This window comes from Hyphopichia burtonii (assembly GCF_001661395.1).
Source record: "Hyphopichia burtonii NRRL Y-1933 unplaced genomic scaffold HYPBUscaffold_1, whole genome shotgun sequence".
NCBI lineage: Eukaryota > Fungi > Ascomycota > Pichiomycetes > Serinales > Debaryomycetaceae > Hyphopichia > Hyphopichia burtonii.
In genome coordinates, this window is record NW_017963728.1 from 2,025,781 (window position 1) to 2,051,352 (window position 25,572).

Genomic DNA, 25,572 nt, shown 5'->3' on the forward strand with positions numbered 1-25,572 from the left:
AACCAACCCTTTGAATAAGATGCGATTAGCGACTCACACTCGATACCTTTAACGAATGACCATCGGCTCATACCCTTGCCCTATTTGTGGCAAACGTGAGTGAACGTGTGGTTTGATAACCGGTTTCATCATTCCTATTTATCTTCAAAGCAGACTGAATTAATTCATTTTACACCATTTACAAAAACGCATCAAGCTCCAAAGGGTAATCTAATGGCGTGCGTTGCGTCAAAAATTCTAGAACTGCAAAAAAACACACCAAAAACAAAAAAAAAAAGAGAAAAAGGTTGCAATATCTATGCAGGTACATGCACCTTGTAGCGAAAGCACCAAATTCAATCAATTCAACGTTCGCAGGATATGATTAACAGCAGCAGCAGCAGCAGCAGCAGCAGCATCACCACGAGAGATGAGTAGCGATGAGAATGATGACAGTACTGAGAATGATGACAGCACTGAGAATGAAGGGGCGATAAGAATGGAAGAGGATAGGAGAAAAAGTAGGTTTGTATGCACCGGTGGGCACCGGTGGTTTGTACCTTTCGAATATTAAAGGCTTGTCGTGAAATGAGGTATTGAAATGTGGTACTCTGAAATTACGGATACTTTTAGAGAAAAGTAGAAGAGAATTTGCTTATCAATCGGTTGAAATCCAATGGTACCTTGCTTGTACCTTTTATCGGAACATTTCTTGTGAGTTGCTCGAATGGATTGGCCATAATCCGATCAATTATAATACCGACAATCGCAACCGGGAAGGATAAACTATTAATGCACGAATATAGTTACATTGTTGACGCGTTCAATACAAGGGCATTAATTTCTTCTATTGTTGTGAATTTTTTTTTGATAAAACGGATCAAGTAAATTACTCACTATACATTGGGTTAAATACGTTTCTAATCGAAGGTTTTCAGAAGTTGTTTTAGTACATCTTGCTCTTGCTGAAGTCGCTTGCTATAGGAACGTTTTGTGATAATACTTTTGAACCGACAACGTTTCTTCAAAAACTGAGCAAGTCTGTACCGTTCATGTTCAAGCCTGCCCTCTTCCTTAATTCTTTTTCAATATGAGCTAATACGGTGCCGAAGTCTAGGATTTCTTTTTGCTTTTTATTTTATAGTCTTGTTTATTGTTTTGATTTTGCATTTCTTGAAACCTAAAATAATTTAGAAGGGATTATTTTCCAAATCATTTGTACCTTTTCGTAAAGCGGTATAAATAGATTCACCAAAACCCCCACGCGTGTAATTAGTTTTCAGTTTTCGATAGTGTATAATAATATTCGAAATATCTTGTTTTTAAATCATTATTTGAGTTTTTTCCTTCGTTTTAACCTTTCTCTTAATAAAAATGTTATTTTTTAGCTTGAGTATCTGGATTTTTTTTGTTGCAAATACCTTAGGTGCTCCTTCAATTGTTAAGAAAGATGATGATTTAGATACTACCACTGCTTTTGCTGATGCGGTTAATGCTACTTGGGATACTTTTTGGGATAATTCTAAAAACGCTTGGAATGTCGATGATCCAGCTTGTGGTGATTCGTTTTCATATCCTTCAGTTTGGAAAGCTGCTGTTGCCAGTAAAGCCATTAGTGATACTTTTGATAAAACCAAAATCTATGAAGTAACTCAAAGTTTGATTGATAATTATAAAAATTCTGATGGTTGGTTTTCTGCAACTACTGCAAAAGATGATGATGTCTACACTGATGATAACAGTCAAGTTGTTTGGGTCTTACTTGATTCTTATAAATATACCGGTACGATTGACCATTTAACAGTTGCAGAAAAAGTCTTATCAAATATAAAAGATCAATGGGATTCTTCTATTGGTGGGGTCAAATGGAGTATCAATGGAGATTATGTTGCATCTATTTCAACTGCTGAATCTGCTTTGGCTGCTATCAGATTATATCAATTAAACAATGATGAGTCTTTACTTGAATTTTCTAAGACATGTATCGACTTTTTATTTGATAAATTACAAGATCCCTCGGATCATCTCTTATATGATGGTATCACTGTTTCTTCAGGTGAGGTTAATAAAGGTAAACTTACTTATACCGTCGGTACAACTATTTCAACCCTCTCTTATTTGATTAAAATTACCGGTGATCAAAGCTATAACGATAAAGCAGTTCAATTAGCAAAAGCTGCAATCAATAAAAATGGTGCATTTTACACTAACGGCTATTGGAATAACCAATTGCAATACATTCATTTATTATACGCTGGTTTTGTTGACTTGATTACTGTTTCAACCGCTAATAATCAGAAACAAAGTGGGTTTTATCAAAAATTAATCTCTGAAATGAATAGACAGGCTACTTATACTTATGATTATTTGCAAATCAGTAAGGGTTACTATTATCATAATGTCTACACTTATACTGACCAAATGTATTCTAAATATACCTCTAAATTTGGATCTTCGAAATCTTACAATGCAAACCCAAAAAATTTCTGTGGTGGTGATGTTAACGGTACTCCAAAGAAAGATTTAATGGATAACGCATCAGCTGCTCAAATTTTTTATGAACTCAGTAGAGTTTCTTCTTAACCTCCTTTAATTCTTACATTTATTTAATTTATTTATCTTCACTTATTTTGGTTTGGTTTCGGTTCGTATTTTATAATATATTTTTATCTTTTTATAGTTATTAAATGAAAAAGTTAGCTATAGTGTTTCAACTTTAACTCAGAATCGTATCGTATTACAAAAAGTAGATTTAAAAAGGGTATAATAATTGTACATTAATAAGGTAATCATATAAGATAAATGCAAAAGAACTGAATAAGGTAATCTTGGAAAACGTTAAAAATAATATAATACAAGCTTTATCTTGAAATTAAAAGAAAAGGCATAAAAAATTAATACAAATGTTCAACAATCTCATCACGACGTATGTTAGCCTTTTCACACATATTTGTGAAGACACCATTTTTATCAAAAAGTTCCAAAGGTGTTCCTTTTTCGACAATGCTTCCGTTATCCATGACAAGAATTCTATCATAATTGAGAATTGTCTTTAATCTATGAGCAATTGTTAAAATGGTACACTGAGTAAATTCGTTCACAATAGTTTCCTGAATTTTAGCATCAGTACCATAATCAACAGATGATGTAGCTTCATCTAAGACCAAAATTTTGGAATTACGAACTAAAGCTCTAGCTAAAGCAAGTAATTGTTTTTCACCCAAAGAGAAGTTATTACCATCATCTTCAACCAATTGATCAAGATGGAATTTTGGTAAATCATCGAGGCCAACATTATTTTCGGGATCTAATTTAATACCTTTCATTTTGAAGAGTTGAAGTTCATCAATCAAATCTGCTCTTCTCAAGGAATCCCACAAAATATCATCATCATATTGATCAAATGGATCCAAATTTCTTCTGATACTACCTTGGAACAATACTGGGTCCTGTGGAATGATGGATAATCTTGATCTTAAATCGTATAATCCCATTTGACTGATGTCTAAACCATCTATACGTATACTACCAGTTTCAAGTTCATTTAACCTATACAAAGCAGTCATAATCGATGATTTACCAGCACCAGTTCTACCACAAATACCAACTTTTTCACCAGGGTAGATGTTAAAGTTCAAATTTTTCAAAACCAAAGGTAAATTTGGTCTGTATCTGATTGAAAGGTCTTTGACTTGAATAAATCCAGCGGCTGGCCATTCTTGTGGTGGTTTTTGTTCCGGGATTTCGTACTGTGCTTCTTGAGGCAAGTGGAATGCATAAGAATGTAATCTTTCTACTGAATTCATCTCATTTTCAACTTGAGTCATTGATCTAATAGTTAAAGATAATAAACCAACAATCTGAATAACATAATTTAACAATAAACCAGTTGACGAAGCACTAATGTTAAATTGCTGAGTGATACATAACACACAAATGATTAAAGCAAATAAACTAGCAACAATATCCAAATGAACACTTAACCATCTTTGGTTAGCAATTGCTAAATAATAAGCTTCATTCATTTTGTTTAAGAAATGATCATTCTTTTTAACAAAATTATCTTCACACTTATATGCTTGAATGGTTGTCATACCAGTTAAAGTTTCATTAAAGTTATTATAAACAACTGATCTTTGTAAAGCTTCCAATCTTTTAATTTCTCTTGAAGAACCGGAATAAAAGTTAGATATGAAAACGAACATCAAACCCAAAAATGGAACAGCAATAGCAAACCAAGGTAAATAAATAATACATAAGATCACGATACCAATGATCAAAGCCAATGGGAATAAGAATAATCTTAATTGTTCCCCAATTTCATTATCCAAAGAATCAGTATCTTTAGTAAATCTATTCAAGATTCTACCCATTGGATTAGTGTCCATGAAACTCATTGGTGCATGTAAAACTTTAGCAACAGCTTTAACGTTCAATAACTCTGCTGAACGATTATTCATATAGGTTAAAACAGCGAATTCAATAGCAGTAAAAAATACCGTTAAAAATGCAAAACCAACGTACCATCCAACATAATAATGATCGGATAACTGCTTAAATTTCTTTTCAGTCCACCAAGATAACCAGGTATTGGTGAAAAGTTGACAGAAGGTAGCTAAAGTAATAATTATAAGGAAAACAGGAACAGCCAAGTAGCCAAAAATACCAGAACCAAGGTTTATATATCTCTTGTAGATTTCCCAACTAATGGCATTAGTAGCTCTGTCTTCGTCTTCTAAAGTTCTACCGGTTAAGTCACCTGGTTCTGGAGCATTTGTCTCTTCTCTTGATAAATAAAGATCTTCGTTGTAAGGATTGGTAGTGTTATAGATTTGTTCGTTACTATAATTAATTTGTCCAAGAGGAGCATCGTTAGTGGGTTTGTTTGAATCCTTATAGAAATCGGTTAAAGTTCTGAAGTTACGGTTTCTGTAAGACAATTCACTAAGTGTCCCAACATCAATTGAACCGTCACCATTTAAAAAAACAATTTTATCAGCATTTTCAACAAGAGATAATTGATGGGTAGCTAAAACTTTAGTTTTGTCTTTCAAAAGGCCATAGAATAAGTTATCAGTAATATGCTTACCAACTCTTGCATCGACAGCAGAGAGTACATCATCGAATAAAAGAATGTTTTTATCAGCATAAGTAGCTCTTGCCAAGTTGATACGAGCTTTTTGACCACCAGATAAAGTAACACCACGCTCACCGATCTCAGTATGATCTTTAGCAGACAACATGGCAATATCATCATCTAAACAACAGGCGTGAACAACTTTTTTATATTTAACTGGGTTATAACTTTTACCGAATAAAATATTTTCACGAACGGTAGCATTTTGGATCCAAGGGTCAGAACATAATAATAAATCATCACTTATATTTAATGAACCAATACCTGGATTGCTTAACTTCATAAAACCAGCCAATGCAGATAAAAGAGAAGATTTACCTGAACCAATAACACCAGTGATAACCACAAATTCACCCTTTTTAATAGTCAAATTAATATTTGTTAATCCGGGGAATCCGTTATTATTTTCACCACCGGTTGAAATTGAATTCATTGATTCAAAATAAGTGTCAGTAGAAGATCTTGAGTTGAAAGAAACAGCCTTTTCATGAACTGAGACTTGATTATTTAATTTTTTGTTTTTGGAAGCAAATTGTTGTTTTCTCTTTTTAGCAGCTGGATGTTCTTCTTCCCAAAGAGAATTATCATCTTCGAATTCATCATGGAAAGTTTGCCAAATGAAATCTGCATTATTAACTTGAATAACAGTTTCATTTTTTTCATTAGAAGATAATTCATCATTACTAACAACAAAAGAGTCATTTTTAAAGGCTAATTCCAGATCAGTATCACCAGCCACATAAAATTTACCACTGACAAGTTTAGAACCTTTTTTATAATTTGTTTCATCCTCATTATCATCAAATTCAGAAGCATTTAAATAATCATTACAACGTTTGAAACCAATATAAGCATCAGCACCAGTGGCCAAGGCAATTGGTAACAACATAATGGCTTGGGCCAAAATAGAGAAAAGAGATAAAGAAGAGAAAACTTCACCAGGAGATTTCATTCTATTACTTGCCCACATGGTAACAAAAGAAATCATTGAACTTAAAGTTGGTAAAGTAACAGCATAAGCAGTGATAAAATTTCTCAAGACTTTAATTGTAAATAAATGTTTCATTTCTTTTTCTCTTAATTTAGTTAATTTTAATTTATAAGCTAATTCCCAAGCGTAAAACTTAATAATCTTTAAATTATTTAAAGCTTCTCTCATTAAAGAAATCCTTTCATCGGTAAAGATAACAACGTCTTGTCTAACTAAATATAACTTGTGAGTTAATAAAACACAAACTACTAAAGAAATCACGAATAATCCAATACCAGCTAAAGAAGCGACACCGATATTAGTTAATAATAAAACCACGGCAATAATAACTGGAACAGGACAACAAATAATTAAAGGTTGGAAACCAATGGCCAAATCAATTCTAGCCAAATCAGTAGTCATTAAAGAAGTAACTCTACCAATAGGGAATTTAAATTTTGATTTAGCACTTAATTTAAAACTTTTTAATAGTAATTGTTTTGTTAAAATTGATTTAGCTTGAGCACCAGTAACCATAGCATTATGGAAAAAATGATTTAATAATAAACCATTGACAAAAATTAAAATAACTGAACCAATGGTATAGCCAATACCTTTATTATAGGTAGTTTCGATTCCAAAATATTGATTTTCAACAAAATCAATTAATCTTCTAGTCAATAATGGAGATAAGGCTTGACAACAAAAGGATAAAGCTAAAAATGTACAACTCATAGAATATTGAAGGAAAAAAGTTTTATAAATGGCCCAAGGAATAGCCCAATGAGGCCAGTGGAATTCAGATAAGTCTTTATGTTTCTTTAAATGCTTATCTCTAGCAGAAGTTAAGATTTTTTCCAAATTATTCATATATTTTTCATGCATAGCTTCAACTTTTAAATTATCTGGTAAATACCATAAATCATCGGGTTGTAAAGTTCTTTTATAACCTTTCATTAAAGTTGGCCATAACCAATAAAACATAGCTCTACTAAAAGGATTTGCCTTTTTCCAAGGATAGGATTTTCTTTCTTCTGGAGCAGTTACTGGAGGCACTTCTTTGGAGAAACACCAAGAAAAGAGTCTTTTTTCATTGTGTAAAGCATTTGGATTTTCCAAATCAGCAGGTTGGTCATTATTAGCTGGGGGGTTTTCATAAGGGGTAGTTTTATGTTCTTTAACTGGAGTTTGGGGGAAAGGATTAATTTCACTTTGGTCGTCCATCTTTGGAGGGCGCTTACGTCTTGGGCGTTTTTTCTTATGTTGATGTTGAACATCTTGGTGACCATCTTGTTCAGCAGCTTGTTCAGCTTCTTGCTCAGCTTCTTGTTCGGCATGATATTGTGGGGATTCATGTTTTTTATAATTTGGATTTTCAGACTTCAATCTTCTTTTTTGTACCTTCTTCTTTCTCTTTTTAGGAGAAGGGGTATAGTTAGAAGTATGGTTAGGGGTATTCAAAGTGGAGGGATCAACGTAAGTATGGGTAGCACTTGATTCATCGCCAGGATGAGGTGGAGACAAATGACTGGAATAAGGTTGCAGTAAACGATGAGGTTCATCTAAAGACTCTTGTTGAACAGAAGCTCTTTCCCGGCGCTGTTGTAGTTGAAAGCGTTGGTATGGAGTAAGATGATCTTCATCGTTATTACGACTTGGAGATTGGAAAGGATCAGACATCCTCTTAACGCATAAACCACTAGTGAGTGTAAGGGGTATCAAGGGTATAAAAGCCTAGGGTATCAAAATGAAGGGAAATGGCAGGAGCGGCTAAACTCTAGTAAATGCAAAAGACAAAAAAGATAAAGTAGAAAAAGACTCACTAAGTTCTGCAAGTACAATATAAGTATCGTTCCGATCTTCGTTTAGCTATGAAAGTTATCAAATACCAGGAAGCAAGGTTATATTTAAAGCTCAAAAAATTAATTTACAGTTGAAAAACGTAAATGGGGTTATTTAGTAAACAGTTTAATATAACTGCCTAAACGGGTAATGATAGTTTTGAGAACTGAAGCTCCAGGGGGTGTGCGCCGCACCAATTCGGCAGTGATGGTAAAAGCCTTTTTGACCTCATCTCCACCTTTGGCTTCCTAATTGAGCAAGGCTTCATATGAATGCTAGTATCACTAGCATTGACGGATATTCAAGTGACTTGAAATTCTCCACTTATGTAGGAAAACGGTTTTAGTTACAAGGCGCAGGTGAGTTAAAATATTATAGTATAATTAAAGGAAAAACGGAGTAACCGATGTAAAGACAACAAAAGGGAAGGGAAAGAAAAAGAACAATATGAAAAGAAAAAGAACAATATGAAAAGAAAAGACAGACAGATAGACAGACAGACAGACAGACAGACAGAAAAAAAAAGAAAAACCGTTATCATTGACATTAAAAAGTTATAAATTTGGATCCTCGATACTTAAGTACTTATATTTTTTTTTCGTGATATCATAACAATCATTTAAAGCATCATCATCGACAAACCAGGTGACTCTACCAGCAGCACCTTCATTGACGATTGAACTAGGTAAGCCTTTTTCTGGTCTTTCCATGATGGTTCTCATGATTGGAGCTTTGGTTAAACCTTCAACCACAAAAGTAACTCTATGAGCATGACAAATGACTGGGATTGATAGAGTAATTCTATTTTCAGGACCAGAAGGGGCTTTTGAAACTGGTAAGCACCAAGCCAATTTTTCCCGTAATTGTTCTCCGTGATTAGGGAATAATGATGCAATATGACCATCCGGAGCACAACCTAATAGTAATAAATCAAACATTGGTAATTTGACACTATCCTTTTTAGCAAAATTATCAATTAATAATTTTTCATAATTATCAGCGCATTCTTGAGAATCATTGATTAATGATTCGTTGATATGATAAATGTTTGGTTTCCGATCCCCGGTAATTTGATCAAAAATTTCTCTTTTAGCTTGTCCATAATTTGAATCTTGACTTTCAAATGACACTAATCTTTCATCGGCAAAATAAACATCCCATTTGTCCCATTCGATTTCCTCTTGTCTTGGTAATAATCCTTGATTTAAAATTTTGATCAAGGATCCTCCACTAATGGCAATTTTAAATCTAACTTCGCTTCTCTTCTTTTTTTCCTTCTTTTTGATCACATTTCCTGTTCCGTTGAATGGCCCACTATTAGTACGACGATGCAGTTTACTTCCAACTTCACTACTGGAACTTATATTAGTATTGGTGGCACTTGGCGATGGTGTTGTTGATCCAGATACTATCCCCGATGATAAATTAACATTACTATCGTTGACCGACATGGAACTAGATGAATTGAATAATTGAGGACGAGCGGCTTTATTACTCTTTATTATATTAATTTGATTAACATCCAAGGTATTATATAATGTCATGTTTTGTGCAGATATTACATGGTCGGCAACAGCATCAGCAACTCCTAAAAACTCAGGAAATGAGTAGATTAAGGGAACAGTAGTTGTCATAATGCATATGTCGATTATCTTCTGTTAATTTTTTAAAAAAAAAAAATCTCAGTCTCTTTAATCAATCTTTATATTAAACGATCTCCGGAATTGAACACGACACAATTGTCTAAATAATACCCTCGTGTGATTCTAACTTGGTTCGGCTACTTGAATCTCTCTCAGATCGTTGGATCTAACTTCAATTGAAACACTATTGGAAAAATGTTGTACCTTCAAATACACCCTTTTTTTTTTCCCTGGCCTTTTTTTTTGCTTTAAGCTTTTTTTCTCTCCTTCAGTGGTTGTTGATTGTAGTGTATTGATTCATTTACTGTGAGAAAAACTTGGAACTTTCTCTTAGATTTTATTCGAATAGCCAACGGGCAAGGTATTCAACAGGAGTGGGTATCACCACCATCTCGGTTCCAGTCTGGTGGTTCTCGCATATTCCATTGCTGTTGGTGCAGCTGTGACCGATATTTCCGGCTCCACCGTTGGTTCCCTGGTTGGTGATCGATTGGGTTGCTTGCGGCACGTGACGCCAGTTGGTGGTGCACTGGTGCACGGGCCTGTATTTAATAGATGGAGGCAAAAGGGAAATCAGACTTTGGGGTATCACCAGAGTTAGTTGAATCCTTGTGTTACGCCCACAATGACGGTCAATTCATACTTGCAGTTGTGCAGTAAGCTAACAAACAACTACTTGGGGTCGTTGTACCCGAAGAACGGCCATTTCGAACAGGTTGTTACAGGGGAGAGCGAGAAAGTGCACCAATGGTCAATTAAAAATAATCAGGTTGGTCAAACGGTATTAACGGTCAATGTCAGTGAGTTATCACCAGCGAGTTTGATTTTGATTAATTTGGTCAATCCCAACGCAGACAACAAGGTGGAGAATGTGCTTTTGGATTGGCTAAAAGATTTACAGGAGGTGAAGTTCCCAATGGAGGAGATTTCCTTATCAGCAGACTTGATTGAACAATTCAATAACTTGTTCAATTCCAAAGTGGACTGCGACGAGTTGAAGCAATTGTTTGAGGAAAGAACAAGCTTGAAAGAGTCTAGTGATATGTTTGCTCAACAGCCGGTGAAAGAGTCCCGTTCAATTGAAAATAACTACCCCGAGCCTCCTAGTTTACAAGCCTCTTCTAAGACGGTTGGTTCTCAAAGACACATCCCCGATATGCCAGGCTTTGAAGATGAGTTAGAAATTCAGCGTCCAATGAATCCAAATGGAAATCATTCTGGTTTCCCTACCATAGGAGATCGGGATTTAAACCCTCCTGGTTTACCGAAAAACCCAGAATTGAAACCCTTCCTTGACCCCTTGGGCGGGAATAGCGATGGAGGAATGTATCCTACTCCAAACCATCCCTTATTTGGCCGCGAGCGCCAGGGAAATACCTCTAGATTAGGCGTACCTCCTGGTGCAAGATTCGATGATCCTTTGGGAGAAGATAATCTTGATGATATCGGGAATGGGCTACCAGGAAACTTACGGGGCTCGAGCTCCGGGGGAGGCTCTTTCCCTAGCTTTCCTGGCGGCTCTTTTGGCGGCAGCAGCACATTTGGAGGTGACCATGGTGGATTTGGGGGTGGATTTGGTTTTTAATTAATGTTAACGCTTGACTATTTATTTTGTAGACCGCGTAACTACCTTAGTTCATTAGTGTCTCATCTACTTGTCATGATATGCAGCTATCTGACCATGATCTCTCGTCAGTTTCATATAACGACCTTCGAGTTGCAGGTTTTGCAGCCCGGTGAGAATGACTCAAGTCTTCGGTTGGCTTTGTTCTTGTTCTTTCTTTTTTTTTTTCGCAATCACACAAGGACATTGACGTAGTCAGGCTGTCTACAACTTACAATATATCAAGTTTGTATCGCTGAAAAGAAACAAAATTCGTTTATTGTGAAAACATGAAGAAGTAGAAAAAATGAATTTTGTAAAAAACAAATTCTGAAAGAAATTGGGAAATTATAAAAAATCATCTATGAAATATCGTGAATTCCACAAGATATTTGGGAAACCTTGTAGTGAAGTGAAAAGAAAAAAAAAACATCAAGAAAAGAAACCGTTAGCAGTTTGTATAGTTGTAGCATAACTATCAAAAACCAGCTTTGAAAATTCTATAACATACTTAAATTAAAGTTGGAGCAGCAGATTCAGCACCACCCAAAAAGTCAAATAAACCCCTTCTTTCTTCGGCAGCTGCAGTAGGAGCTTCATCAGATGGAATAGAAACAGATGGTGCGGTGGCAGATGAAACAACACTAGATGATGGGGATGGTGGTGGTGGTGGGACTGATAAATATCTCTTTGCAGCAGCTGGAGCAGAAGAAGATTTTGAGTCATCACCAAGGTTTAAGAAATCAAATAAACCTCTTCTTTCGGCAGCTGGAGGTGCATTATCAGCTGGAGCATCGGTAGGAACTGAAGCAGATTGAGCTGGAGCAGATGGTGGAACTGGAACAGAAGAGTTATCTCTCTTAAAGAAACCAACAGCGGGGTAGTCGGCGGCAGCAGAAGGAGCTGGAGCAGAAACTGGAGCAGATGGAATAGTAGAGTTATCTCTTTTGAATAAATCTAATGCTGGTAAAGAAGGTGCTGGGGCGGATGGGATAGCAGATGGAGCTTCAATAGTTGGGAATTCAGCAGAACTTAATGGAACAGCTGCAGATGCAACAGCTTCGGATGAAGCAGCAACAGATGATTCTGGAGCAGAGCTTGGTGGAGCTGGTTCATCAGCACTTCTGATGGTACCAGAAGGAGATTCTTGCCATAATTTACCGACGGCAGCAGATTGAGCGACTGAGGCTAAAGCGACAGAAAGAATAACAGAATCGGTGAATCTCATTGTAAATATATATGTGATGTAATTAATAAAAAAATAATTAGTTCGAAGTTTCTAATTATTGAATTATAAGAAAATAAATTATTGTATTTCCAGATGGATTATTTGACTTATTTATACCGGATAATTTAAAACAACAAGATCAAAGTTTGCAAGTAACAAGGCTATTACGCCGTCACCACTGCAAAGTAGACATGGCATAAGGGAGACGTAATGGAAAACCCTACTACAAGACGCAGGATTATGGTTTGTGAATCAATTAGTGTAATATAAAACCATAGACGCAAATTCTGTGATAAAAAAAAAAGAATGCAAAAATGCAACAAACACCAAAAAAGACTAATTGAGGAGCAGCAGCAAAAAACCAAAAAAAAAAAAAAAAAAAGACAGAATACATTGATACTTACATTTTTAACAAGGCTAGAATTATCGCTAAACCAGTTATAGAAGCAGCGTAGCATAAACAAGTTATGAAACTTATCATCCGAATGGCTACGGCATTGCAATAGAATAGCTGTAGTAAGCCAACAATTGAAATTATAAAAGACGAATTATCACTTGGACGAGGGTTGCCTAACCTACCGAGTTGAAAAATGTAAAAAGTACTAGGTACAGCCAAAAAACAAAGTCCATGCGAACGAAAACGTTTCTATAGACAAAGCAAGCTATCAAGATGTTGCTAAGCAGTCAAGCTGGGTAACCATGAGCTTGAAATGTAGATCTCGAAATCAAAAGTTGAAGTTTTTCTAGAAAAGCTTAAATTAAAAGGAGAGGTTGTTTGAGAGGTTTTTGATTATGAACATATACTACGAACAAAAGAAACTTGTAGCTCGAAAGCTTAACGCTGGAAATCCAAGTTACGAAAGCCGGATGACAAAGAGTTACTGTCATATCTTATGTAGTCGTGTAAGATTCTTTGATTATAAGGAACCTCACACAAACGAAGCGTTTTGCCAGTATGCAAAGTGACTTAAGCCATAGGCTCATCAGAAAGTGGTTCATGCTGATATTCATCAGGTACATGAAGTTAAGGCTACTAGCCTAATGACATATGTTTGGTGAATACAATAAATACAATAACCTATAGCCATTTGGAGGTTTTATTCGATAAAGCACGTAATTTGTTAACAATAACTATTACCTAAGTCGGGAAAGACTGGGAGTTACAGATAGAATATTCCAAGCTGGAAGAGTTAGCCAATGGAGTGACTCTTCTGGTTACAGCCATTCGCAGGGGATACCAAAGCTTTCATGGTCCCAACGCGAAGCGTTGGGTTTTGTGAAACCAGTTGAAAATCAAGGGTCAGTAAATAACATACACCAGCAACCTGTTTTGATGAAAATCAGTGTTTGCTTTTCACTGTTGGTATTTCAAGTCGGATTGTCAAAATTTTGGGGCTGCTAAATCGAAATATTTGCAGTCTAATTCGAGAGAAGCAAAAATTGGGATCGCTGCGGCATCCCAACCTCCTTCTCGCCCCGATTTGCTCATCCTCACATATACGCCAACAACAATTGAGCTTGAATACTATTGAAGGCCTGTAGATTTTCCATATTTCAAGAGAGAGGATGATTTGTAAGGGAATATCGTGCACGCCAAACAGCTTTGGGCGAACTCTCAGAAGCGTAGAAAAAAAAAAAAAAAAAAGAAAAGAAAAAACTGAAATAGAGCCTTTGAAGGTTTAGTTAGGGGCTCTTACTGCCTATTCAGAATTCAATTCTGGTTCCTCTCGCTATCGTTTCGCCTTCTCATTTAGATTCAGATCTATTGTGCCACTCAATAGCGAAATGAGGTTATGAATCCGGGCTTAACAATGTTACTGTAAAGAGAGACAATGTTTTTTACTCTTTCATTTGGGTCAACTGAAACCTCCTTTCTAATTGCTGAAATATTCGACTATATTTCTTGCCCTTAGAAGGACTTTTTGAACGTGGATCGGCCACTTGATTTTGTGATAGACAGCTTCGATTGTAGAAATAATACCCCAACACTGCAGGGCCAAACCAAAAAGGCAAAATAAAAGGTCTATAATCTCAAAGACAAGTCTAAGATTTGAAAGCAAATCCTAGAAAGTGCTCAATGACTCCTTCTTTTACGAAGTAAAGGCAAATAAAAGAATTTCACCTTCAGTTCGTCGAATTGATTTACTTCTGAGATCCTGGATCACAGAATAAAGACTATAGCCACGGCTCTGTGGCATTCACGTCCTTTCCAATCACTGATAATATGCTTAAAAGATTCTTGACAGACTTGGAGGCTTGAAAAATTACTCGACCCAGAAGATTTGCACAGCAAAAATTGTTCATGACGTTTTGGATGCGTTATTGATGATAAAATTTATCTTCTGTAACAGGGGTATAGTAATGACCCTAGATCCAGGGATCTTCCAGCTTCTTGTTGTTTTTACATTGGTTGCGGAGGAAACTACAACCAAACTATAGAGCAACGGTTAAACGTCTATTTTAGCCCTCAGCGCGTCCTGTACGGTATGGGGATTCTTGCATTTTCTGGAATACCGAATCACCGAAAAATGTTTTTCTTTTCACATATCATTAAGAAGGACATGCTGGGTTCATTTTTAGCTCTAACATCTTTGTTATCTACCCATGAATCTAATGTGACAGGCTTTGCAATAATCACCAAAAGTTCATACATTTCAGTTCTTTGTTTCCACTAGGGCATAGCGCCGGTGTATTGAACCAGAGCTGAAGAAGCCGCCTCTTCATTATTACCAGTCAATGCCATTGTGTGAAAGGACCAGACTTTGAATGCCACATGCCCACCGTTGGGCTTTCTGAAAAGATACGGAATGTAAAACTTAAGGAATAAGCCAGGACACAGGATAATTTAACTCGATCCAAAGCCTAGATACTCTGGCAAGTTAAATTTGGGCCTGGAAATTCAAAAGTTTCCTCGTGGTTCTCATACGAATTCGGTTCGATCAAACAAGAAATTATCGATTTTACTACCATCTATTTCATGAGAAAAGAGTATTGCTACATGTGTGGAATCATCTTAGATATGAAAATTAAATGATACTTATGGTGGGCTTTCAGTAGGGCAAAAATGTGATTTTTTGCAGACAATCGACGCAAGCACTGTTTTGGAAGGCTGGGTTTACGCTGTTATCCAGAGAACGTGATTCCGGAAGAGGAAAGAAAGTGATTTGATCAACAACTAGTTATATACATATAGAGCTGGGTCATTATATTACACGATCATAATATTCGTGTTCGACATAACCTCCTCTCATTGAATCCCGAACATTTCTTGTAAACTGAGTCTTGTTTTTCACTAATACATTAGCAGCCTCTTTATTCAAAGGATCATTTGGATTTGGCTCTAAAAACAAAAAGTTGAGTCCAATGAATACCGAGTTCAAGTTCAAAACTGGAGACCAGTCCTCTCTCAAAATGTTAAGACAAACGTTACCGTCTAAATCAATATTTGGATGATAAATTTTATTGGAGCATTTGATTTTGGGAGGCTCTATGGGGAAATTGTTGTTGATTTCAATTTTAAACTCAAATATACCCGACTTATAGTACCCCTGTTGAGGATTGATGGTCAATTTGAAATGAAATAAGTCTGATGGTTCGGGGAATATCACCTTGATACTAGGTGGTAATTCCAATGCAGTTATGTCTTTTTGGAGTCTGAGCTGAGCAGCACTGACTTTTTGTTTTTCATTACTTACCTCTCCATTTGTGCTGTCTGATGTATTCCCTGAAAATTCGGCAGCAGCTGCAGCAGCAGCTTCCTCTTGTCTCTTCTTTTGTAATTGACGAATTTTCAACTAGAGAACTCGGTTAGTCATGTTCCAACATCACAGAATCATATAAACATACCATCTTATAAAAGAGCGGAGCAACTACTCTGATTATAACTTTCTGATCAAAAGATTTCTGATCAAAAGATTAGACTAAGTTATGGTATTACGTGAGTCTATTCACAAGAGGATCGCATTTTTTTTTTTTTCTTTTTTGATCCTTTACCAAAAGCAAGAGGTATGCGCACACCTTTCACTTTAATTGCAAAATGTATTTGTTAGCACAAGTCCTTCAAGTGTTTTGAAAACGTCTCTTTTGTAAGAAGAAGACTTGGGTCTGAGCAGCCAGAGTCCTTGAGCCTGGTGATTCGCATGTCGATGGTTTTCTGATACTCTCTTACCTTTCCCATTACAAGTTGTTTCTTTGAATCGGATATAGACATGTTTACTAAGGGATTCATGAGAGACTTGAATGGGGTTACGACAGCACATTCGATCCTGATAAGCCACGAGATTTGTTCGTCAATTAAGACTAGAAGCAGATGGATATCATCAGGTTGTCTTGGTACCCAACGGAGGTCTCGCTGTGTAATAAAAGAGACCTCTTCTTGTAAGTACGTGTAAGCATTATCATCTTCTACTCCACCATGTACTCTTAGATAGGTTTCGAAAGAAGACCAAAGGGAGAAATCCGAGAGCTTGCTATGTGCTTCTTCTATTAGAAGACCGAGTATTCTGTTCTGTATATCTTGTAGGATGTGGACTTGGCCCGACGATAGGTAATTATACCTAATGAGCCATTTCAAAAACGAAGATGCGTAGTAGTTAGCAAAATGTAATTCAATTGATTTAAAGGTTCTATCAACTAACATCTTATACTGAGTCTGAGTATTGGTCAAATCACTGAAGATAAGTCTTAATGCAATTTTTTTGATCAAAAACCATATCGTAGCACTTTTATTTATTCTTTTCAATTTACTATTGACCAAACAAGTAAGGAATTTTAATTCCAGCTCTAGAATAGGAACGTCTCTTTTTTCCTCGAGCTCTAATAGGCACAATTCGTGTAGCCTCACGATAGTGTGGTTTTCATTAGTGGTAACCAAGTAACCTAAAGTAGAGAAATAAATATCGTAGAGCTCACTGGTCAGAAGGTCTTTTAACTTTCCTTCCGAGTGAAGCTTCTTTGGGAGTATTACGTGATGCCAATAAGTATGGGCTTCAATGAATATCTGAAGGTATGTCTTCTTTGTCATCCCGATGTCTAACGTATCCAGGCTTGACGTGTGAACTATAAATGGGCCTCTGTTTTCATATTCTTCGATTGAAGGAATTATTTGCACGATTTTGAATTGAACCTCATTCTGCCTTTCAACTAGCAAGTCATGAAGGTCCTTGCAAAGCTTTAGTTCCATGCCGTACTTGTGCTATCTGAAGCGAGAGCTGGTTTAGTTTAAAGATTCTGAAAGAACTTCATCTTTGATATCGCGGAGGAAAAGAGAAAAAAAAAAAACAGTAATTGAAGTACTGATGCCTTCAATCTGGAGCGTGAATAAGAAAGCAAATACAGTCATGACTTCTTATAAAGACTTGTTCAAGCTTACAGACGATCCCTTGATACCGCCTAATGACACTCTTAATGAAGCAGTGTACAAGAATTCAAAGATTGACTACATATTCCGAGGCACTACGTCATCCAATCTTGATGAAGATGTAGACATGAAAGTAAACTCGATAATACCAGCAATTCCAGATAATTCGTCCAAAGAGACATTTAAAGCTTCCCAAGGCTCATCTCTTGTCAAATATGACCAAGACAAACACGAAACCCCACGTCCATCTGAAAACTCTAAATGGAAATTACTTCGAGTGATAGCTGGAGCACATCAGGGCTGGATAAGGAGTGTTATACCAGATCCAGTTACTAATGAATGGTTTGTGACAGGCTCATCTGACTCAACCATAAAAGTGTGGGACTTGGCTAGTCTGAAACTAAAAGCCACCATAACAGGACATATAATGGGTGTAAGAGCATTGGCGGTGTCATCTCGATATCCTTACCTTTTCTCTGGTTCCGAGGATAAAACAGTCAGATGTTGGGATTTAGAAAGAACAAATCATCCTTCAGGGTGCCAAATCAGGAATTATCATGGCCATGTCGGTGGAATTTACGCAATGGCTTTACATCCAGAGTTAGACTTACTTTTCACTGGAGGGCGTGATCAAGTAATTAGAGTATGGGATATACGATCAAGAACTCAAGTTATGGTCTTAACCGGGCATAGCAGTGATATAAGCAGTATCGTCAGTCAAGGAGGGGATCCTCAAATAGTTTCTAGCTCGATGGATTCAACAATTAGGTTATGGGATATACGAAAACAATCAACAGCATTAGCATTGACCCATCATTCCAAAAGTATAAGGCTGATGGTTTTGCACCCTGAAGAGATGACTTTTTGTTCAGGAGACTCTTCTGGTAGTATAAAAGAATGGCTCTTACCAGGCGGTGAGCTTCTTAACGACTACGGTTCTAAAACTTCTGAAAGTAATATAATCAATTCATTGGCTATTGAGCCAACAACAAACACACTTTTCTCGGGATATGATGATGGTAAGATGGAATTTTATGACTATGTCAGTGGTAAGCTACTTCAGTCAGATCACTCCACTCCTGTACCAGGAGCCGACAACTCTGCCATATACGCCTCTACCTTTGACATGTCTGGTCTTAGATTGATATGCGGTGAAGGCGATAAAAGTGTTAAAATTTGGGGTCAGGACCTATAAATATTATTCTTATTTATTGATCCAGAATGTCTTGTATTATAGATAATAGTGTACAATTATAAAAAAAATATGTAGGATAAGTAATTACAAAAATCGTTAACTTCATTATAGAATAAATCATGAGACGGGAACTTTACCAACCAAAACGTAATTGGTTAGCAGTGAACAACGGTGGAGTCCAACTCAATTTACGTGGGTCTAGTTCGTGTTTCTTTTTATCTTTCACTTTCTTGACTAATTTGTCGTACAACATCATTATTTGATCAGTAATGACAATGATATGCTGGCCCTTATAATATCTTAATATCTGTAGGGTTGATAATGTGTGCAAAATATCAGTAGTTGTCATGCATGTAAGACTTGATATTTCTTCAATGGTAATTTCTCCATTTGACCCAGATCTACCGCTTGCTGGAGGTGTCAGCTCTTTAGAATCATCCAATGGTTGAGGATTATTTTTCTTATAAAGTGATGGATTATTTCTTTCGACTAGTAATTTAACCAAGGTGTCAGTCCAAAAAGCTCTGTAAGACAACAACCCCAAATCCGATAATGGTTTCTCTGGGGAACCAACTTTATTTTCAACATTCGATAACATATATGAGAATTGGATTAACAATTTACCGTAACCCATCTTTTGGTAACATGGAAGAGTCAAGATACACGCCACATTATAACCATCTGCACTTTCCTTTTCTTTTGAGAAATAACCAACGACATGATGACCCTGATCCGATTTTCTAGTCATGATATAGAATAAAAATGGATCTACATCATAATATAAAGTTTTATGATCCAAAAATAATTTTGAAAGTAAACATAAATTACGACACCACGTTCTTTGTTTTCTTCCATCAATTTCCCAAAAACTGACTTTATCATCTCTATAAATCTCATTTCCTGGGGGGTGTTTCATGGAGCATTTGGTCCTAAACCTTTCAAACTGTTTACGAGATCCATAATAAGACAAGGTGAAGTCGCAAATGTAAATCTCATCTTCTTCTGTAAGCTCAATAGGATAAGGAGAGAAATACCAAGGTTCAATTATATGTTCACCTAGTATAATAGTTGATAAGTTTCTCACTCTTGCAACTTCAGAATGATTTTGAGTCATAGAACCACCAGTTCTCAACTTCTTGATCTCTTCTTCTCTACTTACTTCTTCACCAGGTCTCTTTAAACCTTGGACATTTAAATTATCCAAATCCATCTCATCTTCATTTTTGGTGAACGGGGATTCTGATCCTTTTTCATCGGGTTGTGGGGTATTGGTTCCAGACTTTTGATTCTTAGCATTCTTCGATTTAGATTTCGATTTTTTCAGTGCCTTCAGTTTATCCTTTTTCTCATCTTTCTTTTCGACTTTTACTTCAGGAACAATTATTGCCCTCTTATAATCAATACGATCAAGCCCGATCCATTCATCCAATCTTTTATTAAACTCTTGATAATGAACGTAGAAAATCCTTTTTCCTTTTTTGACGTGCTGTTGTAAGATTTCTGCTAGTCTGAACTCACCGTCTTTAGATACATAAACTTTACAACCAGGAACTATATCATCGGCTGTGAATTTATGATCATTTGACTTTTCCAGCCCGTCGATTATGGTGATCGCAGTGTCCGGGCTTGGGGATAACGCTTTGTTGTTCTCTTCCTCTTCAACTGGCATTTCTTTGATGGATTATCTATCCAAAACAGTGGATATCAGTCTTATCGAAATTGTGTTCCACTTCAAAGGAGAGCTTGTTTATCATCGAAAAAAAAAATTCAAACAAAAAAAAAAAAAAAAGTCTACAAAAAAAAAAAACTGCTGTACGGGTGTGTTGTTCCTATATTCGATAATCATAATCAGTCCTTTCTTCTCCATTCCATTACTGTTTCGAAGTCAGCTGGATCCTCTACCAAATGGTTGACACCTAAGTAGCCAACGTTGTAGTTTTCAAAGTCAATTATGAAGTGTAATAGTTTTAACCTCAACTCGTCGAAATACTTGTTCATCTCTGCGGTTTTAGCGGTTTCTTCAGCTAATTCTTCGTATCGTTTGGTTTCACTTTCGATATCCAAAATGATATTTCTTTCGAGAGCTGCAAGAACCAATTCCTGGTTTGATAAGTTCCAGATGTTACCTGAAGCCTTACCATTCAAACCACTCAAATAGTAATTATCAACTTTTAGGTAACAGTAATAATCCTGTAAACGACGACGTAACACTGGTTCTGGGTATATCGAAATCGGAACGTATTTACTTACTAGACGCAAAGCCTGGCAGATCAATCTCACGTCTTTCAATGGGAGATTGTAAGCGTTTTTCAAAGCTAAGTCTTGTAATGAATGCTGGGTATTTTCTTCTAATCTTGAATCACGGAGTTGTATAGTAGCTTTAGGTGACCATACGCGAGGGATTAAAGAAGGTAACACGCACGTCAGGGGAGTGATTTCCGGTATCCAATAGCAAAGAATCGGGGTAACCTCTGCAAATATCATAATAATCACTGCAAAAGTTGGAAGCTTGATGAAATCAATGGACGTTCTTTTCAACAATTGGTAGTCCTTTCTGGAAATATTGAACATATGCTCATCTACTATGCGTTCTGGCTGACCGTTCTTGACCACTGTCTGGCTCCCATCCCTAACGGTTTCATTTTCAACTTTGCTAATATAAAGCGCCTGGGCCATATCGGAAGTGAGTTTGGCAAAACTAGGGATTCGTATATCGGCATCTTCGCCCTTTGTATTCAAATGTCCAGTCAACTTATAATCGCTTTTCTTGATCCTATTCATAGCTGACTTGTTCTTCCACACATTTACCACCCCATTCTTATAGAAAGAAAGTAAAGATTTTGCGTATGCTGTCAGCTGTTTAACGCTTAATGAAAAGCCTTTCTTGTCAGGGTTGGCCATAGCCACCTCCCTATGGATCACAGTCTTTGGTTTAATGTCCACTGGAAGAGTGGTGGGCGAATTGACCGTTATTTGATCCACATTCTTTGATTTATGCCATAATGCTGACAAAAGTTGAGAAGAGTTCACCTGGCTCTCGAAGATAGACTTCGATTGCGGGAGAAGAAAAAACCCATTTTTGGCGTTCTTAGTGAAAAGCGAACCCATCTATAGCTCTGGATACGTCTTGAGTACTGTTATTTGCAAGTCTTGTGTTTCAAACAAAGGAAACGTCTTTAGTGTGAAAATTGAGATGTTTTGCCTTTTTTTTTTTTTTCACTTTTAGCTTGCAAAACTTAGTACACTACAAAATGCAAATATAAGTAGCACACCGAATGCCAGAGCGTAAGTTACTTGTACACGGTGCAATGTCTTGTTTACTAGTGTCTAAAAGTGCTTCTTTCAGGTAGGGATTTCTTTTGGGGGAAAGGATTTTCAGCTTTGGAAGCCAATACCCGGTGGAAGCAAGATGGGCTTTCATCGTTTGCTGTCAAGTGGTTCCAGGCGAATGGAATACGTTGCTGAAAGCTGGAATTGTGCCTGTTTTGCCAGAATTCCCGTATAACGTATTTCAATCGAATGTTGCAAAACTTTAATGGTTGCAGAAGCTTCTCTTAACTGTGAGAAATTTTCTGACGAGCAGCGTGGAAAAACCAACCAATACAACTTATACTTAATGGCAAATCCAGAAGAAACACCATTAACAGTTAGTAACTGAGTGAAAGTATAGCAATTGATAGACACTGAACCATGGCAGCATACACTGAACCGGAAAGACGGGTGGTTACACCGGAGGATGTTGAGAAGTGGATTGACTCCCCGGCTTATAACTTGGTAGTAGATTTTGTCCAAGGGTTACAGGAACTGGTTGTTGGAATGACTAATGATGCCAAGATCGAAGTTCCCGAGATTGTTGAGAAGATTGTTGAAGTGTTGGATCAGGTGGATGGCTTGATTGATAAACATCCCGTGATTCACGAAAAAGATATATCAAGATTTGGTAAAGTTGAATTTAGGGATTTTTATGATGAACTCCAAGAGAAAGCGGCTGATTTTGTCAAGCCATTGATAAACCTGGTTGAAGGTGATCCCAGTGTTGAGCTTAGGAAATACTTAACGGAGTCATGGGGAAATAGAACAAGAATAGATTATGGGTCAGGTCACGAATTGAATTTCATATCGTTTTTACTTTGTTTGAAACAACTTGATATTATAAATGAAAATCATTATCAAGCAATTATACTTAAAGTATTCACTAAGTACATGGAAATTATGAGAAGGCTACAAAAATTGTATTGGTTGGAACCAGCTGGCTCTCATGGGGTTTGGGGGTTGGATGATTACCATTTCTTACCATTTTTATTTGGTGCATCCCAATTATCTACCCATCCATTCATGAAACCAAAACTGATTCATAATGATGAGCTTGTGGAAACGTTATATAAACAATATATGTATTTGGAGTGTATTCATTTCATAAATACTATAAAGACTGTTCCTACAAATCAAGGTCAAAAATTAAGTTTGAGATGGCATTCACCCATGTTGGATGATATACTGTCGGCAAAATCTTGGATGAAGATTAAAGAGGGGATGATCAAAATGTATAAAGCTGAAGTATTGAACAAATTACCAATTATTCAACATTTTATGTTTGGTAGTTTAATTCCAGTTCCGGAAGGAGTTAGTGATCCTCACTCCCATCAAGATGAAGATGAATGTGGCCATGTCCACGCTAATGATGCAATTAACACTTGGGGTGATTGCTGTGGTATTAAAGTTCCAAGTGCATTTGCAGCATCTGAAATGAATAAAAAAATTAACGGTAGTAAACCAATTCCTTTTGATTAGTATCATTTTTTATTAAATATATATAAATCTATTTAAATGCTTATTCTGCGTATTTAACATTTGTAGATATTAAAATATTTTTAGGAAATGCCCCTGGGAATGGTAATAAAATTTTGGCTTTACCCTTTGTTTCATCAACCTTCGAAATATGAGCGTATCCTAAAACACAGGTATTTAGTAAATCTCTAGGAGATTTATTATTATCGGATACTTGGGTTATCGCAATAATTGAATTTTCTAAATTTGATGACGTCTTTTCAGTTAGTTCATTATAGTATTTGGTTAATGCATTATCTTCCTTTTTAACTTCCGAAGCTTCGGAAGTTTCTGGTGTAAATGAATCACCAGCTGGTAAAAATGCCAAGCTTGACATATACTCCAGCAGTTCCACTGGTTTATAAAAAACAAAATTTTTAAGTTCAATTTCAGTTTTAAATGGTGATAATGGAATTCTATAATCACCATTAAAATATTCTTTTATGGTATCTTCTTGGGTTTTCCTTATGAATGAATCTTCTAGTTCAACTACCCCTCCACTTTTATGAACTTTCAAAATTTCTAAATGAGAAGACGCTAATTTATGTTTAAATTTTTTTCTTAAATCAATTGATAATCTTTCATTACCAATGACTACTATTATGTCAACTTCAAAGTCAGAAACAATGTTTTCAATCACCAGGAAATCATCTTTACTTGATAATCCGGGAGTGTCAATAATTAGTCCACTATTTTTAATTGATAAATCATCTTCTAATCTTGATAATGTAGCAACACCTAATTTTGAAACTTGGTATTTATATAATTCAAGATTTTCTTGAATCTTGGTGAATCCGTAGTTCTTAACTAGTGGTTGTTTTGGATTATGAATAGTAGTACCTGATGTTAATGTTGACCCCCAACCATTAATACTTTGCAAATCAAAAGAGTCACTTATTGGGGTCGACGTTATTGAGCCGGGTAAAGCAAAACACCCATCTTGAGGATTTAAATTAACTAATATTGGAACTCTATCCATTTTATAAGCATATGAAGATAATATTTTGGCAAGGGTTGTTTTACCAGATTGTTGATTACCCACAATCAAAACTTTGGGGCCCAGTTTTTTTGAATTTTGTTGATCAATATTCGAATTATTGAGATTTGAGAGAGTTGCTTGTTGACGGTACAACTCTAAGGCAAAATGTAAATTAAGATATTGTTCCATTGGGGTTTCTTCACTTATATATTCACTGATTTCTCCATCTTCGCTTGAAATGTTATAGTTCTCTTTATTAGGAACGGAGAAATACGAAATCTTACATCCATCAGGTAAAGGTGAGTAAACCGAGTACTTCACCCCACTGAATTGAACTTGAACATTAGAAGGCAACTCAGTCCCAAAGATTTCACCTGTCCCTTCTAAAACAGTAAGCTTCATTATGGTTTTGAACGGTACTTCGAATCTCCATTCTGCTTTGTAAGGGATCTCAATCTCAATCGGTTGACTTGAAGATTCCTCTATATTGTCACCACCGTTGAATCCTGGAATAGAAGACATATTTGACTGATAAGTTAATACTGTAGAGCTTTTGGAAGGAAATGATGTGTTTTTTTGTTTTTTTTTCAGTCTTTTTTTGACTTGAAAATATACATTTTTCATCGCTGCGAAAATTCGATCTCCTACAAACGCTACCCGAATACAATAATCAAAGGTTCTATAAAATAGATGAATTGAACTATAATGAAATTTGAATGAGATGCGGTGGATGCAATATCTAGAGAGAAGAAATCAAAAAAAAAAAAAAGTAAGGGGAGAGGAGATCGAAAGAATTGAATAAAAGAATAT

General features: G+C 36.1%; 13 protein-coding genes across 13 annotated transcripts; 5 read left to right on the forward strand and 8 right to left on the reverse strand.

Moving 5' to 3' along the window:
- Window positions 1–1,353: 1,353 nt before the first annotated feature.
- Window positions 1,354–2,562, forward strand: HYPBUDRAFT_4116 (Six-hairpin glycosidase; the record flags this gene model as incomplete). Its single annotated transcript, XM_020223403.1, has 1 exon — window positions 1,354–2,562. One exon carries the CDS (start codon window positions 1,354–1,356, stop codon window positions 2,560–2,562), a length of 1,209 nt encoding a protein of 402 aa, XP_020079292.1.
- Window positions 2,563–2,873: 311 nt separating this feature from the next.
- On the reverse strand, window positions 2,874–7,310 carry YOR1 (ATP-binding cassette transporter; the record flags this gene model as incomplete). The annotated part of the gene is made up of 1 exon (XM_020218257.1): window positions 2,874–7,310. One exon carries the CDS (start codon window positions 7,308–7,310, stop codon window positions 2,874–2,876), a length of 4,437 nt encoding a protein of 1,478 aa, XP_020079293.1.
- A 1,003-nt stretch (window positions 7,311–8,313) lies between these two features.
- HYPBUDRAFT_118396 (uncharacterized protein) lies at window positions 8,314–9,562 on the reverse strand (the record flags this gene model as incomplete). Its single annotated transcript, XM_020219194.1, has 2 exons — window positions 8,314–9,242; window positions 9,378–9,562. The coding sequence occupies 2 exons, from the start codon at window positions 9,560–9,562 to the stop codon at window positions 8,483–8,485; spliced, it is 945 nt and encodes a 314-aa protein (XP_020079294.1). The 3' UTR covers window positions 8,314–8,482.
- Window positions 9,563–10,159: 597 nt separating this feature from the next.
- Window positions 10,160–11,389, forward strand: HYPBUDRAFT_151638 (uncharacterized protein). The gene has a single exon (XM_020220597.1). It carries the CDS (start codon window positions 10,197–10,199, stop codon window positions 11,154–11,156), a length of 960 nt encoding a protein of 319 aa, XP_020079295.1. The 5' UTR covers window positions 10,160–10,196; the 3' UTR covers window positions 11,157–11,389.
- A 296-nt stretch (window positions 11,390–11,685) lies between these two features.
- Window positions 11,686–12,402, reverse strand: HYPBUDRAFT_146588 (uncharacterized protein; the record flags this gene model as incomplete). Its single annotated transcript, XM_020219976.1, has 1 exon — window positions 11,686–12,402. The coding sequence occupies one exon, from the start codon at window positions 12,400–12,402 to the stop codon at window positions 11,686–11,688; it is 717 nt and encodes a 238-aa protein (XP_020079296.1).
- Window positions 12,403–13,177: 775 nt separating this feature from the next.
- HYPBUDRAFT_151639 (uncharacterized protein) lies at window positions 13,178–13,392 on the forward strand. Its single transcript, XM_020220598.1, has one exon. The coding sequence runs from the start codon at window positions 13,195–13,197 to the stop codon at window positions 13,366–13,368; it is 174 nt and encodes a 57-aa protein (XP_020079297.1). The 5' UTR covers window positions 13,178–13,194; the 3' UTR covers window positions 13,369–13,392.
- Window positions 13,393–15,341: 1,949 nt separating this feature from the next.
- On the reverse strand, window positions 15,342–16,339 carry HYPBUDRAFT_179841 (NEDD8-conjugating protein). The gene is made up of 2 exons (XM_020222891.1): window positions 16,249–16,339; window positions 15,342–16,196 (listed from the first exon to the last, which is right to left on the reverse strand). The coding sequence occupies exons 1-2, from the start codon at window positions 16,249–16,251 to the stop codon at window positions 15,606–15,608; spliced, it is 594 nt and encodes a 197-aa protein (XP_020079298.1). The 5' UTR covers window positions 16,252–16,339; the 3' UTR covers window positions 15,342–15,605.
- Window positions 16,264–17,617, reverse strand: HYPBUDRAFT_151641 (uncharacterized protein). Its single transcript, XM_020220599.1, has one exon. The coding sequence runs from the start codon at window positions 17,582–17,584 to the stop codon at window positions 16,448–16,450; it is 1,137 nt and encodes a 378-aa protein (XP_020079299.1). The 5' UTR covers window positions 17,585–17,617; the 3' UTR covers window positions 16,264–16,447.
- A 124-nt stretch (window positions 17,618–17,741) lies between these two features.
- On the forward strand, window positions 17,742–18,956 carry HYPBUDRAFT_146590 (mRNA splicing protein; the record flags this gene model as incomplete). Its single annotated transcript, XM_020219977.1, has 1 exon — window positions 17,742–18,956. The coding sequence occupies one exon, from the start codon at window positions 17,742–17,744 to the stop codon at window positions 18,954–18,956; it is 1,215 nt and encodes a 404-aa protein (XP_020079300.1).
- ESA1 (NuA4 histone acetyltransferase complex catalytic subunit) lies at window positions 18,941–20,659 on the reverse strand. The gene has a single exon (XM_020220600.1). The coding sequence runs from the start codon at window positions 20,164–20,166 to the stop codon at window positions 19,090–19,092; it is 1,077 nt and encodes a 358-aa protein (XP_020079301.1). The 5' UTR covers window positions 20,167–20,659; the 3' UTR covers window positions 18,941–19,089.
- A 105-nt stretch (window positions 20,660–20,764) lies between these two features.
- Window positions 20,765–22,117, reverse strand: HYPBUDRAFT_151643 (uncharacterized protein). The gene has a single exon (XM_020220601.1). It carries the CDS (start codon window positions 22,062–22,064, stop codon window positions 20,805–20,807), a length of 1,260 nt encoding a protein of 419 aa, XP_020079302.1. The 5' UTR covers window positions 22,065–22,117; the 3' UTR covers window positions 20,765–20,804.
- Window positions 22,118–22,185: 68 nt separating this feature from the next.
- Window positions 22,186–23,798, forward strand: HYPBUDRAFT_151644 (peptidylprolyl isomerase). Its single transcript, XM_020220602.1, has one exon. The coding sequence runs from the start codon at window positions 22,647–22,649 to the stop codon at window positions 23,745–23,747; it is 1,101 nt and encodes a 366-aa protein (XP_020079303.1). The 5' UTR covers window positions 22,186–22,646; the 3' UTR covers window positions 23,748–23,798.
- Window positions 23,788–25,312, reverse strand: HYPBUDRAFT_159986 (cleavage polyadenylation factor subunit; the record flags this gene model as incomplete). The annotated part of the gene is made up of 1 exon (XM_020222464.1): window positions 23,788–25,312. The coding sequence occupies exon 1, from the start codon at window positions 25,282–25,284 to the stop codon at window positions 23,788–23,790; it is 1,497 nt and encodes a 498-aa protein (XP_020079304.1). The 5' UTR covers window positions 25,285–25,312.
- Window positions 25,313–25,572: the final 260 nt, after the last annotated feature.

Coding starts and splice junctions, on each gene's coding strand:
- HYPBUDRAFT_151638 (XM_020220597.1), top strand. CDS start 10,197: ATGACGGTCAATTCATACTTGCAGTTGTGCAGTAAGCTAACAAACAAC.
- HYPBUDRAFT_151639 (XM_020220598.1), top strand. CDS start 13,195: ATGAACATATACTACGAACAAAAGAAACTTGTAGCTCGAAAGCTTAAC.
- HYPBUDRAFT_151641 (XM_020220599.1), bottom strand. CDS start 17,584: ATGGAACTAAAGCTTTGCAAGGACCTTCATGACTTGCTAGTTGAAAGG.
- ESA1 (XM_020220600.1), bottom strand. CDS start 20,166: ATGGATTTGGATAATTTAAATGTCCAAGGTTTAAAGAGACCTGGTGAA.
- HYPBUDRAFT_151643 (XM_020220601.1), bottom strand. CDS start 22,064: ATGGGTTCGCTTTTCACTAAGAACGCCAAAAATGGGTTTTTTCTTCTC.
- HYPBUDRAFT_151644 (XM_020220602.1), top strand. CDS start 22,647: ATGGCAGCATACACTGAACCGGAAAGACGGGTGGTTACACCGGAGGAT.